Source organism: Mirounga leonina, unplaced genomic scaffold (genome assembly GCF_011800145.1).
Source record: "Mirounga leonina isolate KUSES-001 unplaced genomic scaffold, KU_Mleo_1.0 Mir_127, whole genome shotgun sequence".
Taxonomy (NCBI): Eukaryota; Metazoa; Chordata; class Mammalia; order Carnivora; family Phocidae; genus Mirounga; species Mirounga leonina.
Window position 1 is genome coordinate 2846490 of NW_023270316.1, and position 16952 is coordinate 2863441.

At 48.5% G+C, this 16952-nt stretch overlaps 1 protein-coding gene across 2 annotated transcripts in view; it reads left to right on the forward strand.

Moving 5' to 3' along the window:
• The window catches only part of COL4A1 (collagen type IV alpha 1 chain), a 134938-nt gene that overhangs the window by 87380 nt on the left and 30606 nt on the right, over nucleotides 1–16952 (forward strand). For both annotated transcript variants that reach the window (XM_035003054.1, XM_035003055.1), the window contains 14 exons: nucleotides 383–424; nucleotides 1647–1733; nucleotides 2238–2264; nucleotides 2417–2467; nucleotides 3161–3205; nucleotides 3293–3346; nucleotides 5073–5114; nucleotides 6743–6827; nucleotides 7335–7370; nucleotides 9446–9610; nucleotides 11023–11118; nucleotides 12331–12414; nucleotides 12937–13007; nucleotides 16563–16754. In XM_035003054.1, coding sequence (XP_034858945.1) covers nucleotides 383–424; nucleotides 1647–1733; nucleotides 2238–2264; nucleotides 2417–2467; nucleotides 3161–3205; nucleotides 3293–3346; nucleotides 5073–5114; nucleotides 6743–6827; nucleotides 7335–7370; nucleotides 9446–9610; nucleotides 11023–11118; nucleotides 12331–12414; nucleotides 12937–13007; nucleotides 16563–16754 — 1077 coding nt within the window. The remainder of the gene's footprint in view (nucleotides 1–382; nucleotides 425–1646; nucleotides 1734–2237; nucleotides 2265–2416; nucleotides 2468–3160; nucleotides 3206–3292; nucleotides 3347–5072; nucleotides 5115–6742; nucleotides 6828–7334; nucleotides 7371–9445; nucleotides 9611–11022; nucleotides 11119–12330; nucleotides 12415–12936; nucleotides 13008–16562; nucleotides 16755–16952) is intronic.

Below are 16952 nucleotides of genomic sequence, written 5' to 3' on the forward strand. Positions count from 1 at the left end.
TCTATCCCATCCATCCCCATCCATCTCTCCATCTCTCCATCTGTCCATCTGTCTATCCTTTCTTCCATCCAACCCTTACTCATTATTTTGGAATCACTGATCTTTCCCTTAGTTTTCTATAGTCAGATTTTAAAAGCCATAAATTAAAAAAAAAGGTTTTACAGAATTTTTTCAGTAATACTTTTAAAAACTTCTTTTAATAGACATTGAATATAATGCGATCACAACTTTGTTGAAAATTTTATGATAGTTGTTGGAAGAAGCTCTTGCCTTCACTCTACCCTATTGTTACATTTTATATGGTATTTTATGTGATATTTATTAGATGATTTTGAGCAAAGTAGGCAACTCTAGTAATGGAAGCCTAATTTCTCATCAACAGGGGCAAATGGGCTTAAGTTTTCAAGGGCCAAAAGGCGACAAGGTGAGTACACACGGCTTTGGAGTATTTTCATGTTTAAAATTACAGTTCTAATATAATGGGGTTTCAGCCTCTGGACCCCCTCTTGGACCCTTACAACCATCATTACCCTTCTCCGTAAGTTCTTTATTAGTGTTTTCCCTACAATGGACAGCTGGAATTCACTGACATTTTCTGCCTGCAATCTGACCAGCAGAGAATACAATGAGGTCATTAATTCTAGTTCTCTGTACACCGAGTTCAATCAGAATGTTCGCAGGTAGTGATAAAGCCAGACCTAGACTTTATTAGAAAAGAGTCAGTTGGCTATTAGTAGCGTAACTCTACTAAACCCTGCAAAGATGGAAGGCCATCATACCTAAATGGGGAGGAAGTGAGCCACAGAGGCAGGGAGGCACAGACTGGAGCAGGGGAGAAGGGAGGGCAGCGGTAGGTCCCTGATCCTCTGCTAATCTCTCCACCGGTTTCCCTGGATCAGGCGAGTGAAATGGGCCCGAGCCCAGTGGGGATTCTGGGGATTGTGGCCACACCTGCCCCAGGGCCCACGTTCTCCATCGGTGTCCACCGGTGGGTGCCAGGTGCAGCTGAGGCCTGGGCAGGCCTGGACTGACTCTTGGCCTCTGTGTTCCACTCTGAATTTGGTCCAGTCTTTCCATAAACCTCACTGTAAGGTGACCCTGCAAGTTACGCCATTGAATTTTTTGGATCTCACTCATTGTGCTGTCGCTGGGATTCTGTGCTTCCAGTTGTACCCAACAGGACTCCTGAGGAAGAAAATTCTTGATGGTTCTCTTCTTTTGGGGGCAGCTAAAGATACCTCCTTTCTTCCCAGGCTCTACTGAGTAGTTCGTGCCCCTCTTGTCTGTCCAAATGCGATAGGACAGCGCATGTGTCCCGCGCTGGACATATAAACTGCATAAATACAGGCAAGGTCCATACATAGACGGTGCAGAGATTGTCTAGTAGGTGTTGCGTTCTGTTGTTCTTACTTGACGTAGTGGTTTTCCTGACTCCTGAGCGGGGAAGTCTCCTGGCTTCGTGTCCTTACTGTGCCGTCTTCCTGCTGAAACTTAACTTTCTGCTGAGACGGGGGTAGATTAGGACAGAGTATAATTTACATTTTTTTAAAATAGATGTTTTGTTTTAGGCTTTTTCCTGCTTCTGCACTTTCTTCTTTGAATACTTAATTTTATGCCTAATTCATTCCCGCTGTTTGGATCAACAGGGTGACCAGGGGGTCAGTGGGCCTCCGGGAGTGCCAGGACAAGCTCAAGTTCAAGAAAAAGGAGACTTTGCCACTAAAGGAGAGAAGGTATGAGATGGATTTTGTCCGACGAAGGCTGGCTTTCTAATTTTGGGCAAATTGAAGGGATATTGAGAAACTGGGTCAAAATTCAGTTTCTCCAGTTACATTCACCAGTGACCTACAAAACAGGTTTCTAGACCATCCATCCCCCAATATACAAGCATCTTGAGAGCAGAGGCAGCTGGAACTGGGTTGGAGCAAGGTTGACCTCGCAAGTGAGGGCTTCTTAGATGCACCAGGTTGGGGCCAGGCTGGGGCAGCGGTAGGGAGGCTGGTTGGGGCGTGGTGGGTCATAGCTGCCACAGACCGAGCGTAATTAACGGCCCGTCTTAAACCCACAACCTTGTCAGTGTTGGGATGTGAATATTGGGGACCAAAGAGAATTTCCTTGTTAATATAGCAGGAAAAGGGAATTTTTTCCTTTTACGTATTCAGTGTGGTGTATAAGAATCAGTATAGCTGTTAGTACTGACAGCTCACTCTCTTGCTCTTTTTAAAAAATTCTTCTAGGGTCAAAAAGGCGAACCTGGATTTCAGGTAAGTACTAATTCTTGCTTATCATTATTTTGTGTGAATGTTCATAAAGTATTGGATTTAAGTGACAAGCTTATTCACCTTCACTGTAATATTTACATAATTTAATATTTTGCTTAAATACCCTAACAGAGCTTTCTTTTTGTTCTTTCAAGGGAATGCCAGGGCTTGGAGAGAAAGGGGAGCCTGGAAAACCAGGGCCCCGAGTAAGTGCCTCGTCCTTTTGCTCCTTACTGTAAAAGCACGTTCCTTCCTTTCCTCGAGTCCCAGGTTTACAGAAACAGGAGTGGAAGTGGCCTGTAGGGCTCTTCGGTTTGTCCCTGTCCTCTCCTGAAGGGCTTTCCTGGAGCCCTTACGAGCAGGAATGAGGAGGCCGCCTCCATCTGGAAGTCCTCCCGGGGAGGCTGGGGCTGGGGTCTCTCTGAAGAGGCCCCCGCCTGCTGGCTCCTCATTGAGAGTCTCCGTGCCCTTTTCTGATGCTTCCTGAGCGGCCAAGAGCTGAGATGCTCAGATTAACTGCCCCCCACCCCCAAAGCCTGGTGACAGGAGCCCCACCCACTGGTTTCCGGCTCCTACCTTGCAGTGATGCAGGGACCCTCCATTAAATTAAATGAATCCTCTGCATATCAGCTACCAGACCCTTGCCATTCGGAAAACTCTACTGTTCACCGTGTGGCCACATAGAACGCTTGCCTTAGGAGGTTTGGAGCTCATCAGGCTCCGTTGTTTAAACATTGAAAAGTCCGCTTCTGCTGTCGCGTGTTCCTAGTTGCTGCACGTAGACTGCATTTCTCCTTCCTGTGGTATTGTCAGCCCATGCCGAGGTTCCTGGCCTGGGCCTTGTGGAGTGTTTGTTACTGCTTTCATGAAATACTGATGTCTCCATCTTTATTGTACAGGGAAAACCTGGAAAAGATGGCGAAAAAGGAGAAAAAGGGAGTCCAGTAAGTATTTATTTTCTGTAATTTTTAAGAGCAAACTGTTGTCTTGGCTGTTGCTTACGAGGGGGTGCTCTCCGTGTCCCACTGCAGGGCTTCCCAGGCGACGCGGGGTACCCGGGACTTCCAGGCCGCGAAGGTTTCAGGGTAAGTGGTGACACTACAGGAGGTTTTCCTTCAGTCTGAGGTTCAGTTTCCAAAAGCACCATGGCCTCAAATAATAAAAGTGATTGACGTCCCTGTGAGCAACACGTGACTTAATTTCGTGGTTTTATTTACGCGTGTGTTTTTTTTAAAAGAGAGGAACATAAAATGTTCCACTCATGTCTCTTTTGTAGTAGATGAATTTCATCTGGTTACGAAACAAAAAATGCAGATCGAGTGAAGAAAACAAGCTTGTCGAATTTTCCTGTTACCTGCTCAGAAGTGGTCAGAATGCACCACCGTCCTGTGTGTGCACCTGCATGCGCCCCCTAAAACAATGGGGATTGTGCGGTGCATCCTGCTTTGTCACTTAATGACACGGCGTGGATGCATTTGAATGTCCGCACGCAGCCACACGGGACATCCTGTGTCCACGCCTTGTGCTGCGGGTATGTGGGTCACACCCACATGCTTACGAGTACAGATATTTGTGTTCACTTGTCTGATCATTTCCATGTCATGGATTCCTACAAGTGTAGTTTTGGGGTCAATGTTTAGACTCCCCCCCCCCCCCTTTTTTTTTTGAGATTTTCACCATATGCTGCCAAATTGCCCCTAGAAAAGAACATCCTTCTGTCCCAGTGCCCTTTTTTTTGGGCCACTGCTTGTTATCAAACTTTATAAAACATTTGTCAATGTGATAGGCAGAAAAAACTCATTGATACAAGACTAGGTAACGTAAATCTCTGCGAACATAAACAGCTTTGGAATAGCATCTCCAGCAATGACTCATAAACTAGGGAGGGGCCCTCGGAGCTTGTTCACGAAAGCCAGGGAGGAAGGGAAAGATCCTTTACTGATAACTGTACCTTTATTGAGAAAGTCAAATCTTGTAGATTTTAAAAGGTAAATATGTTTAGGATATATTAGCTAAGTATTTTTTAAGTCCCACAGATATTTCTAAAGTCTCATAATCACATCAGAAAAATCAAAACATCTAATGCTGGTTTGCTGCTAAGTTTATTGCTTTGGTTTATTTAAAGGGGAGAAACTGCATTCATGGAATATGCGCAGATCTTAGGACTTTTAAAGGTTATTATTTTGATGGCTTATATAAAACCTTAGACATAACAGGATAAATTCCTTTGGGTTTTTCTTCTAATACGAATGAAATTAAGCCTCAGAGTGTTAGAATTTATCTACCCCATGTAATGCTGGATTTTAGGGGGAAAGATGAAACCATGAATATCCTTTTATTACAGGTTTAGACAACCTTACACATAAAAACCTCTAGTGAAATGATTTCTTTAAGAAAATATATTTAGAAATCAAAAGCTTTCATTCCATTTACTTTCATTTTATTGAAAAAATACCAGATGCTGATTCAGCTTAGCAGTGATTCTGTTTGCGTTGCCCGAGGGAGCCTGCCATCAAACATAGCAGACCTTGTGGGCGGCTTTGTCATGTGAGCCATTAGACTCCGTTAACGATTTGCAGAAATCTTTGTTTCCGTGCATCACGCTTATAGAAAGCAGATGGACATGCATTCATTTTTGGTTTAATAGGTACAGAGCACTTTCAGCCCCTCACAGTGAGGGCTACTTAGGAGAGGAAAATAACTTTAGTGGAAGTGGGCATAGTCTTTATTTTTCTGGGACAGGAAGTTGAACCATGCTTTCTGCAAGACAATCTGTCTAGTTGAAAAATACAAGTATTTCTTCTTTTGTAGGGAGACAAAGGTGAAGCAGGTCCTCCAGGCCCACCTGGAATTGTGAGTAAAAGTGCTGTTTGGTAGTTGGTTAGGGGCTGGGGCCACGTGCCCCACAGTGTTCCTAGAATGACATTTGTGTGTATAGAGGGTGCATATTATTTAAAATCAAAAACTTATATTCAGTATTGTGTGGCGTTTATTATATTTCGATAATTTCTGCATTTCCTCGACCACTGACAATGAAAAGACTTGCTCTTGGAGAACAATAGGAGCAAAACATTTTGAAACTTTTTTTTTTTTAATGGTCCATTAAGGAAAATGTTAAAAGAAACCGATCACCCATAATTTGACTTTTCCCTAGCAAAACAGGTTTTATGTCTGCAAATAGCATTTTACTTGCCCCTGTGCGTATTTTTACATGTGGGGGCAATCGGTGTTTGCAGTGTTTTTTTTTTTTCCTTTGTAAAAATGAACCTTCTTCACGTTTGCAAGTTATCTTGGAATGGCCCTCTTCGGTGTCCTGTCAGAGAGGGGTGCTGGAGCTGGTTGACCCATTTTGTCCCGAATCTTCTTTGGAACAGTGGAAAGGTTACTGTTGTTTCGTTGGCTGAGGTGCTTAGCACGGCTGCCCATGGCGTGTGCCCGGTGGTGGTTCGTGCCTGCGCCCTGTGGGGGTGCAGCCGTGAATGATTCCTCCTTGGGATGCGCTTCCAGGACCTGGCTGGCTGCGGGGAAGCTCAGAACCTCCTTCCTGCAGACTCAGGACCCCCTTTCCGTATCTGTGACCTAGCAGCCACGGTCGAGTGGCCTGTTTGTATCATAAGTGCATCAGCAGATTTTAATAACATCTGTTAATTGCTACAAAGGAACTCTGTTTGTTTTTTTTTTTTTAAGATTTTATTTATTTATTTGAGAGAGAGAGAATGAGAGACAGAGAGCATGAGAGGCAGGAGGGTCAGAGGGAGAAGCAGACTCCCTGCCGAGCAGGGAGCCCGATGCGGGACTCGATCCAGGGACTCCAGGATCATGACCTGAGCCGAAGGCAGTCGCTTAACCAACTGAGCCACCCAGGCTCCCCAAAGGAACTCTGTTTTAAGGACAATCTGCAATTTTTGATTTTGTCATTTTCCTTAAATTTCTGTGATTTAGAGTTGTGCTCACCTAGTTCACTCCTTTGTAGTGTGTTCTTCTTGGCCTGTATCCCTACATCCTTGAGGAAGTCCCCCGCTTTGGACCATTAAAAAAAAAAAAACCCAACACAACAGAAAACCTCTTCCAGTGAAAAATTTGCATGTTCCTGTTACTTATCGCCTGGGGAAATGTAAGGGTGTTGTGACAGTACTCTTTAAAGTAGACTATTCATTTTATGGCTTGTATGGAGAGTTAGAAATTCTAAACCAAAACCTCAGAACTAATATTTTTCTAGCTTCACTTCCTGGGTAGAACTGCTGCAGGCCAGTTATGACAGGAGGAAGCACAATTGCAGCAGAGTGCTCTGGGGGGGGGGCAGGGGGGGTTCTGTTTTCTGTGCTCTCATGACCCCCCCCCCCCACGCCCCCACTACCCTTTCTTTACTCTCACCTTTCTTGAGATGATTTGGAGAGGTGTTAGTTTCTTCGTCTGCACTGCTAAAACGTACAGCCCAGCCACTCTCCTGCACCGCCGTGATCTTCTCTTCTGTAATTCAGGCCATCGGCCCAGGACCCTCCGGAGAGAAAGGAGAGCGGGGGTACCCGGGCGCCCCAGGGTTGAGAGGAGAGCCAGGCCCCAAAGGTACATTCTGTTTTCTCTTTTCTCCTCCTCCCCCTTCTTTCCACCCCCCTACCTTCTCCTCCTCCTCTCTTCCCTCTTTCCTCCTCCCTCCCTCCCCTCTCCTTCCCCCTCCCTCTCCCCTCTCCTTCCTCCCTCGTCTTTCCCCCTCCTCTTTCCCCCTCCTCTTCTCTCTTCCCTCCCTCCTCCCTTCCTCCTCTTCCCTCCCCACTCCTCCTCCCGCCTTCCTTCTGTCCTCTTATCCTTTACCTTTCTTCCACTTTCCACCTGCACTCTCACGGTTTGGTAACACCAACAGGCCTTGTAGGACCACGTGGTGACTAAGGCCTGTCTCAGACTCATGTCTGTCTTCCATCCTGGCACTGGGGCTCCTAGAGCCCATCTCTGTCCAGCTCTGTAGGGCCAGGGCGCTGCGTTTCCACCAGTGCCCTTCCCTCACCCCGCTGACCCAGGGCCTTGTGGGGACAGACACACAGGCTTGGTTTGTCTGACTCTCCCTTCTCTTTTAAGGGTTCCCAGGATTACAAGGCCAGCCAGGTCCTCCAGGTGAGCATGCTGGGCTGATTGTGTTGGAACAGTCGTACAACGTCTATGTGGTTCGTAACCCAAATGTGTTTTTCTTGAACGTTAGTGATCCGCAAGAAATGGCTGCCAATTCTGTTGCATGTTTTTCTAGTAATGACAGCAAGGTGTGTTCACAGCTGTTGTTGTTTACTTTGGAAGTCACAGGTGGCCATGGGATTATGTGTGTTCCTGGGGGGTTCTCACGTCGCTCCTCAAGTCCTACCTTCTCTCCCTGGCTCAGACCTACCCCCCAGTCTCCTTGCCCCCCCCCCCCCAAGGGTGCAGGTCCCCAGTGTCCCACAGGCCCCTCACTGTCAGTGCCCACACTCCCCGTCTCCAGGGAGACTTTGTTTCTCCCTTAGGACCAGACTTAGCTGAAACCCCCAATGATCTAATCATCTCTGATCTAGCTTCTCCGTGAGATCACACGTGGCTCGCTTGTACTTAGCGTGTGATTGTATCATTCCTGCTGCTTAGTAGTGGAATTCCTGTGTGTGCACACATCTGTATGTCTGCGTGTGCAAATGTCTGTGTGCACACACCTGCATGTCTGCGTGTGCAGATGCTTGGTAAAAACGCTTGTGTGCGTGTGCGCAAACATCTGTGTGTGCGTGTGCATGTGCTCCCCCAGGCCCTGGAGCAGATCAGAAAAGCTGGGAGGGAAACCTGCATGGGACCTAGAATCCACACCACAGCCGAGTGCCCGCATCCTTACATTCTTGGTTTTGTATGTTTTTAATTTATTTTTGTGTTTTATTCTTTTTCATTATTTCCCTTTCCCTTTCTGACAGCTCTTCAGCTGTAATTTCTCCCAGGGCTCGTTCCTTTTTGCTGGAACAGACTATTCCCCACGCCATCCTGCGTTGAGGACTTGCTCCAACCCCGGGCTCGGGCCCCTCATTGCTTGCCTTCCTTCTAAAGCTTGTGGATCTAGCTTTAAAATCGCCCTTCTCTGTTTTCGTCCACTTCCTTCTCTGCGGTTATGAAAATGCTGACCTTCCAGCCATCCTAGTGGACACATCACTCCGTGTCTCCCCTTGGTGTCACCGCATTTACTTTTAATGTCTTTTATCTGCCAGATCACCTCTTAACTTACAGTGATTATAGATAGACATCTGTGAAACTGCTCTGGCCTTATCTGCTCTCCCCTGATTGAAGTCCGGCCGCTGGCCCAGCGAGTGCTGCACTCTGTGAGCCATGGGGTCCCCTTCTGGGGCCGAGCTGGGTGCTGCTTCTCCTCCCCTCGTGGGGTCTAAACCCCAGCCCCCAGGGGCTGCCTTCAGTCCTGCTGGTGCTGACGAGTGCATGTGGGGTTTAGTGGGGTAGCATTCCTTCTCCTACGACTGCAGCTCCGACTCTGGGATCGGCCGTCTTCCTGGATGCTCTCTGTCCTCTGCGCTCTGCTCTGTTCGAGGCTGCGGACACGTCCTGCTCCTGGTGGCCGGGGCTGGGAGCAGAGACCACAAGAGCAGCCCCAGGCTGGCGCTCCTCCCGGCATGAGTGGGAGCTCTTCTCTGCACCTGCCCAGCACGGGGGCCCTGCTGTCTTATCCCCCAGCTTGGCTTTCTGTGTTCAGACCTAACTTCACGCTCCTCCCATAACATCATTTTTGTCTGTAACTTTACTTCTTGGTTGTTCAATTTTGATTGCCAGCCCAGTTCCTGTCCCCTGGGCCTTGTGTCCACTTTTCTTTGGTGGGTGACATTTTTATGCCCTTACCGTCTAAGTGGAAATGAAATCGACCCACAGTACCCTCAGTGGCCTTTTCATTCATGCGGTGGGAATACTCTTTGCAGCAAAAGAAATGCACAGATTTTTTCATGTCTGGGTAGTGAGTCCCTTCTCCATAATGTTAAGTTGTAGGGGGCATTTGGCTGCCAACATTTACGGGGTAAGAAGCCTGATAGTTCAGTCTGTTTTTACTTCTGTAGAACAGTTCCCTTTCCAGGGATGGTCACTAGTCATTTTACCTTGAACAGAGTTAAGAAAGTTAATCTGTGCTGTGGACGTTGACCTTGCACTGTGGTGACATACATGAGATTTTGTTCTGGTTTCAGGCTTCCCGGTACCAGGGCAGGCGGGTGCTCCTGGCTTTCCTGGTGAAAGAGGCGAGAAAGGTGACCAAGGGTTTCCAGGCACCTCTTTGCCAGGACCGAGTGGAAGAGATGGGCAACCGGGCCCCCCCGGGCTTCCCGGGCCCCCTGGACAGCCAGGCCACACGAGTAAGTACTCTTGGGGACCATGGCATGGGGCGTCTCGTGTAGGACAGGTGTCAGGCCAGAGCTGCGGGGCGCAGGGAGGGCACTCAAGAGTTCAAGTGGTAACAAAAGACCGGGTGTCCGAGGATTGGTGAGTCATTCATATCCCACTGAGGTATCTTTGCAAAATTAGTCATGCTGCAGAAAGGAATAGTAAAAATCAAACAGTAAAACTGGTTGAAGGAGTAAGAACTATGTTAAGCAGGCCTGAGTCTCCTGGCGTCAAAGGGAAGAAGCAAGGCCGTTGAATCGTGTGGTTCTTCCGGAAAACAGAACACGTTCTTGTTCCTCTAGAGACACAAACTAGTACTAAGACACACACACGCACTAAGAAGAAAGGGACTGCAGGGGACAGTCTGTGTGGTGACCGAACGGATGACCTCACATAGAGGGGTATTTTGCGCGGTGGGTCTCTCGTCAGCCCGCTCTCAAAGCTGAGCACAGAACATTAAACTCTTGATTCAGTTAAGGGGGTCCTGTGATCCCAAAGTGATACCAGCGCAGAATGTAAGACAATTTCAGACAAGGTCATTCCAGTGGGAATACGTTCAGGTTTTCAAGGCAGGTCCTGCCATGTCACTAGCAGTTTGTGTCCTGAGAGCGCCTGAAACCCTAGTCTTCTGTGGGGCTGACCTAAGGGGGTCCACATGCAGCGGGTTCCAGGCCGTTTATTTGCTAGAATTCAGACACATCATTAAGAAAAGGAGTTCTCACGGATGAGGCTCCATGCAGAGGGCAGATGTGGACTGGGGGGGGGGGGGGGGCAAGTGGATTTCCAGGTTTGAAGCTTCACTGGGAGAAAGGATCAGTGTGAATTTTCTTTTTTCTTTTTTTTAAAGATTTTCTATTTATTCATTTGAGAGAGAGAGCGAGCGAGAACATGAGCGCGGGGGTGGGGTGGGGTGGGGTCAGAGGGAGAAGCAGGCTCCCTGCTCAGCAGGGAGCCGGATGCTGGATTCGAGCCCAGGACCCTGAGATCATGACCTGAGCAGAAGGCAGATGCCCAACAGACTGAGCCACCCAGGTGCCCCGGCCTAGTTTTTTCATGTGTAAAATAAGGACGATGGTGTGTACTTTGCAAGGTAGAAAGGAAGTAAGATACAGGGCAGGACTAATGAACTGAAATGTGCTTTAGGATCATCAAATCGATATTTTATCAGTGAAAGCTTGTGGTGAGTGATCAGTTGGGTGCTGTGTGGGTCCTGTTTTCGAGTTAACATTCTAGGATTGTTTTGAAGGAAGCTAAAGCGGGGTTTCCAGCTCTTACAATAGCCTAAAAGCAGTTCGGTATTACGGTAGAGATTGAGTAAGAGGGGATGCAAATCCTCTCTTCGGGTGGTGGGAATGATCCTGTAACTTTTAAAAATCCATTTCAGATGGAATTGTGGAATGTCAGCCTGGACCGCCTGGGGATCAGGGTCCCCCTGGAATTCCGGGGCAGCCAGGGCTCACGGGCGAGGTTGGAGAAAAAGGTAAGAGATGCTGATGTTTTAAAAAATGATTATGCTTGGATGGGATCTGTTTCTGCATGTGGGTGGGCGTGAGCACATTCTTCCTGTATTTGGAACTCTTGTCCAAGTCCATTCCTAGCATGTGGCTGCCCACGTGAAGCTCTGCCGGGGTGTCCCGACGTGGGGCTTCCGGGGGGGGGGCTTGGGGGGAGAGAGCATGAGATGCCACCTGGGAGGCAACAGGGGGCCATGGCCCTGACACTGTCTACATGGTCAGCAGATTAAACCCTCAGACTGATACCTTAGCATGATCTTTTGGTTCAGAGTTTGAGAGTGCCCTTCTCAAAGAGCAAATGTCTTTCTTTTGAGCCGAGTCACCGTCGTGTGCCTGCAATGCTCACCACCCCTCCAGGCCCTGTTCCCACAATCCGTGTGAGCACATCAGCTGCCCTGGGACTGCCCCCCCCCCCCCCCCCCCCGGCTCTCAGCATTATCGTTACTGATCTCCAGCATCTGCTGTAACCCCAGCCCAGGACGCAAGGTCCTCTCTTCACTCTCGTGCCTGCAGTGGGTTCTCACTGTGTCCGCAGTCCTGTCTGAGCGTGTCCTACCCCTTGGACAGTCCAATGATGGTGTGTCTCTTAACAGCCGGAGAGTAGAGAGACTAGGAGTCTGCCCCCAAAACCAACCCCGTTGGGCACCATGGCTGGCTTTGGATTGCAAAACCTCTTCCTCTTCCAAGGTCTACAACACAAATGCTGCATGAAAACAGTTGCAGCTAACACCTTAGAATTTTAGATTTTGGAGGTCCCGATGGATACGGTCTTAGAAGTCATCCCAGAGTGCCAGGGGGCACTCAGTGTCGGTGACTCTCTCTAGTTACCAGCTGCTTAGTACTTCCTGAGCTGGGCTGTCCCACGTTACGACGGGGTCAGGAGCTTCTCTGTGCTGAGACCTCCATCCTCCTGCCGTAGCCCCACCAGCCCGCCCAGCCCTCGGTCGGCGGTGCGTCTCCCCATGAGCGAATCCCATGGGGCCCAGAGCTCAGCTGGCCGCCAGCCAACTTGCACTGTCCCCATCCCATGGGTGGGCTCCTTTTCTGCCTCGCCCGCACTTCAGGGACTTGGGCTGCCTGCGTGGGTCCTGCGTCTGTTCCCAGCAATGGGTCTGGCCAGAGTGGAGCATGCAGGAGTAGTTCACATGTGCATACGTACCCCCGTGTTCCCTTTGTAGGTCAGAAAGGAGACAGCTGCCTCATCTGTGACACAGAAGGACTTCGTGGGCCCCCTGGGCCGCAGGGCCCCCCAGGAGAAATAGGTAAGACCCCAGACGTGAAAGGGACCAGGCCTGAATTTTCTTCCGTCAGTTGGAGCCTTCACAGGGAAATGCATCTCGCGCCATGAGAGACCTCAGTTTCTGCATTCAAACCAAAGCCTGATAATGAGATTTTAAGTCAGACTTCCGGGGTTTGTCCACTTTGTGGAAAATCATCAAGCTGATCTAAAATTTGGCACCAAAAGGTCAGCAGCCCTCAGCTCCACAACCTTCGTTCCCTCAACCGAAGTGAAGGGCATGTTTCTGGCGGAAGTGGTCCTGGGGCTTGGGGTTGGGGGGGCTCTTGTCACCAGCTGCTTCAGTGGTCCTTGTCCGAATTTGGGGTCACTGCTTCCCTTCTGGAGCCCACTGTGACCATTCCTGTTACTACTCTGTGGAGATTCTTCAGACACCGTCCACTTATGTCAAGATATCTGTGCTCTTGAATCTGGAGAACGAAAGTTTTGGGCTTTTGAGGATGTGTCTCAGGCAGTAATGTGCTGCATCTCCTTTGTCTTCTGAAAGGTTTCCCAGGACAGCCAGGGCCGAAGGGCGACAGAGGCTTACCCGGCAGAGATGGTCTGGAAGGATTGCCTGTAAGTAAACCTGAGTTTGCGTACTTATTAGACGTTGCCTCCAAGCCAACTAACAAAGGTGTCTGTTGTCACGTTTGCAAACACAGCCTTTGCTGTATGATTTGGGTGCTGGTCAAGTGTGGCTTTGTCGAGCAGTCTAGAATTACTCCCCGTGTCCTTCGCCTGACGATGAGCAGGACTGTCGAGTCCAGAATCTGCATCTCACCTGCCTCTCTCCTCACCTGGTCAGAATTCAAGTGCCACGTACCTGTGTCCAGGTGCAGCCGGATGCTGTGTGTCACCTTCCCACAGGGTCTCGGGGGCTCTTGAAACAAATGGTGCCACCAGGAGCCATCTGCAAACAGTTACACCCGTTACTTAAAAACAATGTAGTAAGTTCAGAGCCAGTATTCTTGTGGAGAAATAGAGGATCACCGGCCTGTCGCCTTTGAGGAATTCCACATTTGTTTATTCTCTCACAGAGACGTGTTTTGAAAATTCCTATCCACCAATATCTATTGTGAAGATGCTTTTCTAAATTTATAAATGAAGTAATCTCGGATCGATGTGAAACCTTACAGTTAAATGAAAATCAGCTCCCCAGTTTTCCTAGTTTGTTTAAAAAAGAAGCCATTGAATAGAGGAGAATAGTTGTAAATCCCGAGCATTGAAGGGCATTTTATTGCACGTAATCAGCTCTGTTTCTAAAGCGCGTAAACCTCAGGGCCTGGTTCTCGTATTTTCTTTGTTCTTCTGAGCTCTGTAAGCGTCAGCCACTTTCCACACTTTCTTTCATTACTGCTTTCCCTTTTGCTTTTCTTTTTTCTTCTGTCACACGATGAAAATAAAATCTTTAGCATTTTATTCCTTTTTGATGTAGCTCTTTAACATTTGCGATGTTTAAAAATATTACTGGCAGCTTCTATAAAAGCGGGTCAGGGCAGAAGTGAGTTGAAATGGCACTGAAGCAGCTGGGATTGAGCAATCGCCTCCTCCTTTGAAGTTAGATCTCGGGATTCTGCTTCCAGAACTTCCCTGGTGCCTGGGGAGCTAAGTTACAAGTTGCAATTGTTTAAAATATTTCTAAATAAATGAGAAGTTCACATAACTGGGAAGCCCTGACTCTGGTGGGGATCAAAGCCAGAAGCGCTTTGAAGAAGCAGCCGAGGATGCTTTTAACCTCTGGACATGGTCTTTATCTACTTGGCCTTCCTGGAAACTTCCTGCCTCGACTCTGCCTGAAATCCCATCCAGACACCAGCCCCCCAGCCCCAAATCTAATAAAAATGGGAAAAGAGAACGGAGGGAGAAGGACAGTTGAGGACAAGTCCTGATGAAGAAGAAAATAAAGCCAATGCACAACAAAACTTCTAATCCCCTGCCTTCCCCATCAGGAGCTCCTTTCTCTCTGCAGACGGCCAAGTTTGTAAAAACAGTTTTCTGGGTAAATAATTTAATTGAGCAGGTAGTAATTTCTCTTATATTTGAGGCTGTCCCGTAGCTCCACAGTTTAACTGGCTCACAGGTGGGGCTTTCTCACTTCGAGTGAGGCTGGGGCTGCATGAGGTGCCTGCGAACCCCGGAGCATCCTGGAAAGTAGATGAGGATGAAAAGAGATGAAATGCTCTGATTTCCTGTTTGATTTGGATAGCGTTTCTGTGACATGTCCTTTTGAAGGCCGAGGGTTGGATTTTGGGAAAGAGGGAACGGCACAAGAGGCTGGCTCCACACGGGGACCTGGGTGGGTTTCGGGGCCATCGGGACGGTCAGTTGAAAGGAGCTGTGACACCCCGCGGTGGCTGCGCTTGTTAGAAGCAGACCATATCGTCGTTGGATCTCCTCCAATTTATGGAGCCAAGGCGAGGTGTTCAAGGCAGCGTTTGATTCCTCCTCGTTTATGTCAAGAAATGTGGATCCAAAGACCTTTGAATCGCTGAAGATTAGGACGTTCTGTGGCAGAGAAGCCACAGGAGGTGTCCTAGGGTCAAGATGTCACCTTTCAAAAAAAAAATCTAGATTTCTTCCTTGAACGATAGCCTAGCCGGCAAGGTCACCATTATCAAGATAAAGAGTGGTATTTCCTCACCGTGTGCTCGCCATCCTGGAAAACTGTATTTCTAGTCTGTGAATAATCACCGTAAAGTAACACTGATCCTTCCAGGTTGAGAAAAATACACACTGGTTGTAATTTCTTACATTGGGGTTTATTTTTTATGGGTGAATATTGCCTGGTCAACTTCTCCTTCCTGCAATACCTCCCTAGCTGCAGACGTTCAGGTCACAAAGTTAGCCTTAGGCCTGCCTTCAACATCCCCGAAGACTGGAGGAGAGAAAGGTGTGCAGGGAGGAGAGTTTCTGTAATGAGGACCGTTCGCTCCACTGTGGAAACCCAGGACACGTGTCAGGGAGGGCTTCACGGAGGAGTCGCAGCTTAGCTGGGATTTAAGGATGCACAGGAGCTATGTTACCTCGAGAGAGAAAGCTACAAGAGACCACAACACCTTTGAACTAAATAATGACTTTTCCACGACTCCCCATCCAAGGTCTTGGAGGGTCCGCTCCCTCACCTGCTGGGTGGTGCTTCTGGTGTTTTGCCGGCGCAGCTGGGCCCCGAGTCCAGAGTGGTGTGCCGAGGGTCGTGACGCATGGTGGGCGCATAATAAATGGTCCCCATGCTAAAATCTAAAGATCATGTGAATTTGGGTCTGTCCCTTGTCTTCCAGCTCCTTACTCTGTGTTACACACCTACACAGAAGTGTGTGGTCACATGTGACTCACATACATCCGAGGGCCGTTTCAGAGGGAGTGTGGGAGAAGGAATTCAAATTAAATGAATTGTCCAAGAGTACAATCCTGCCAAGTCAGCAGGGAGGCTGAGCGATTTCTTTCTCAGGCCTAAGGGAATGAGTACTTGAGACAAGTATTTGAAAACCTTGTGAACCCCAATTCTCAGGCTAGAGTAGAGACCATCTGTGGGTGTGGGCGTTCCTTGAAGATTTAACTTTCCAGGAACTGGAAAATGTGCTAGGGTGTGTCTCCTGGGAAAGTCCGTTCTCTTTTGCTGACTGCTCAGAGCAGTGGTGATGGGGCTGGCCGGCGCTCGCTCCCCAGACTCTCTGCTTGCTGTTGCCATTCTGCCCTCAGACACTTCACGCGTCTGCACCTGGAAGCCCTTTCTCTAGTTCTTGGTCCCCAGAAGTCACACACTCAGCAGCTTCCAGCACTTGCTAGAATGTTCCTGTGAACGTTAGCAGTTGGAAGGAACAAGCAGGTTCTCTGGGGACTGTCCTCCAAGCTGGATGCTTGGTGCCAACTCATTCCCCCCGCCCTAGCCTGGCCTCTGTTTGCAATACCCAGTGAAGGCTTTTTTTTTTCCAGGTATTGTAAGAGAAACACAAGAAGTGAGAGGTCAGATCATGGCTTTGTCACAGAGCTATTGGCTTGCTTCTAGAAAATAAAATAAGATTGAGCATACTGCCGTTTTTCAAGGAGGTGACTTTTCAGTATCATTGTTGGCTATGTAACAATGCTGCTGGCCTATTTTGTGCACTGATAACTTCCATTTGTTGCTCGTAGGGCCCGCAAGGCACACCAGGGCTGATGGGCCAGCCGGGAGCCAAGGGAGAGCCTGGCGAGATTTACTTCGACGCACGGCTCAAAGGAGACAAAGGAGACCCAGGCTTTCCAGGACAGCCTGGGATGCCAGGCAGAGCAGGGTCTCCTGGGAGAGATGGCCATCCGGGTCTGCCCGGCCCCAAAGGCTCCCCGGTATGTTTATTTCCAGAGTTGGAATGCCCACTTTATAAGCAGATCTGCAAAGAATGAAGAAATGAACTATTTGCATCGTAGCTACATATTTTCATTTGGGTGGTGATTGTTACATGTGATGTTTAGTGGTCCTTGGGGAGACTTAAGTTTGCAAACGTAGGCGTTGATGCTGTTGACGGGAACAGTGGGGGGACAGTG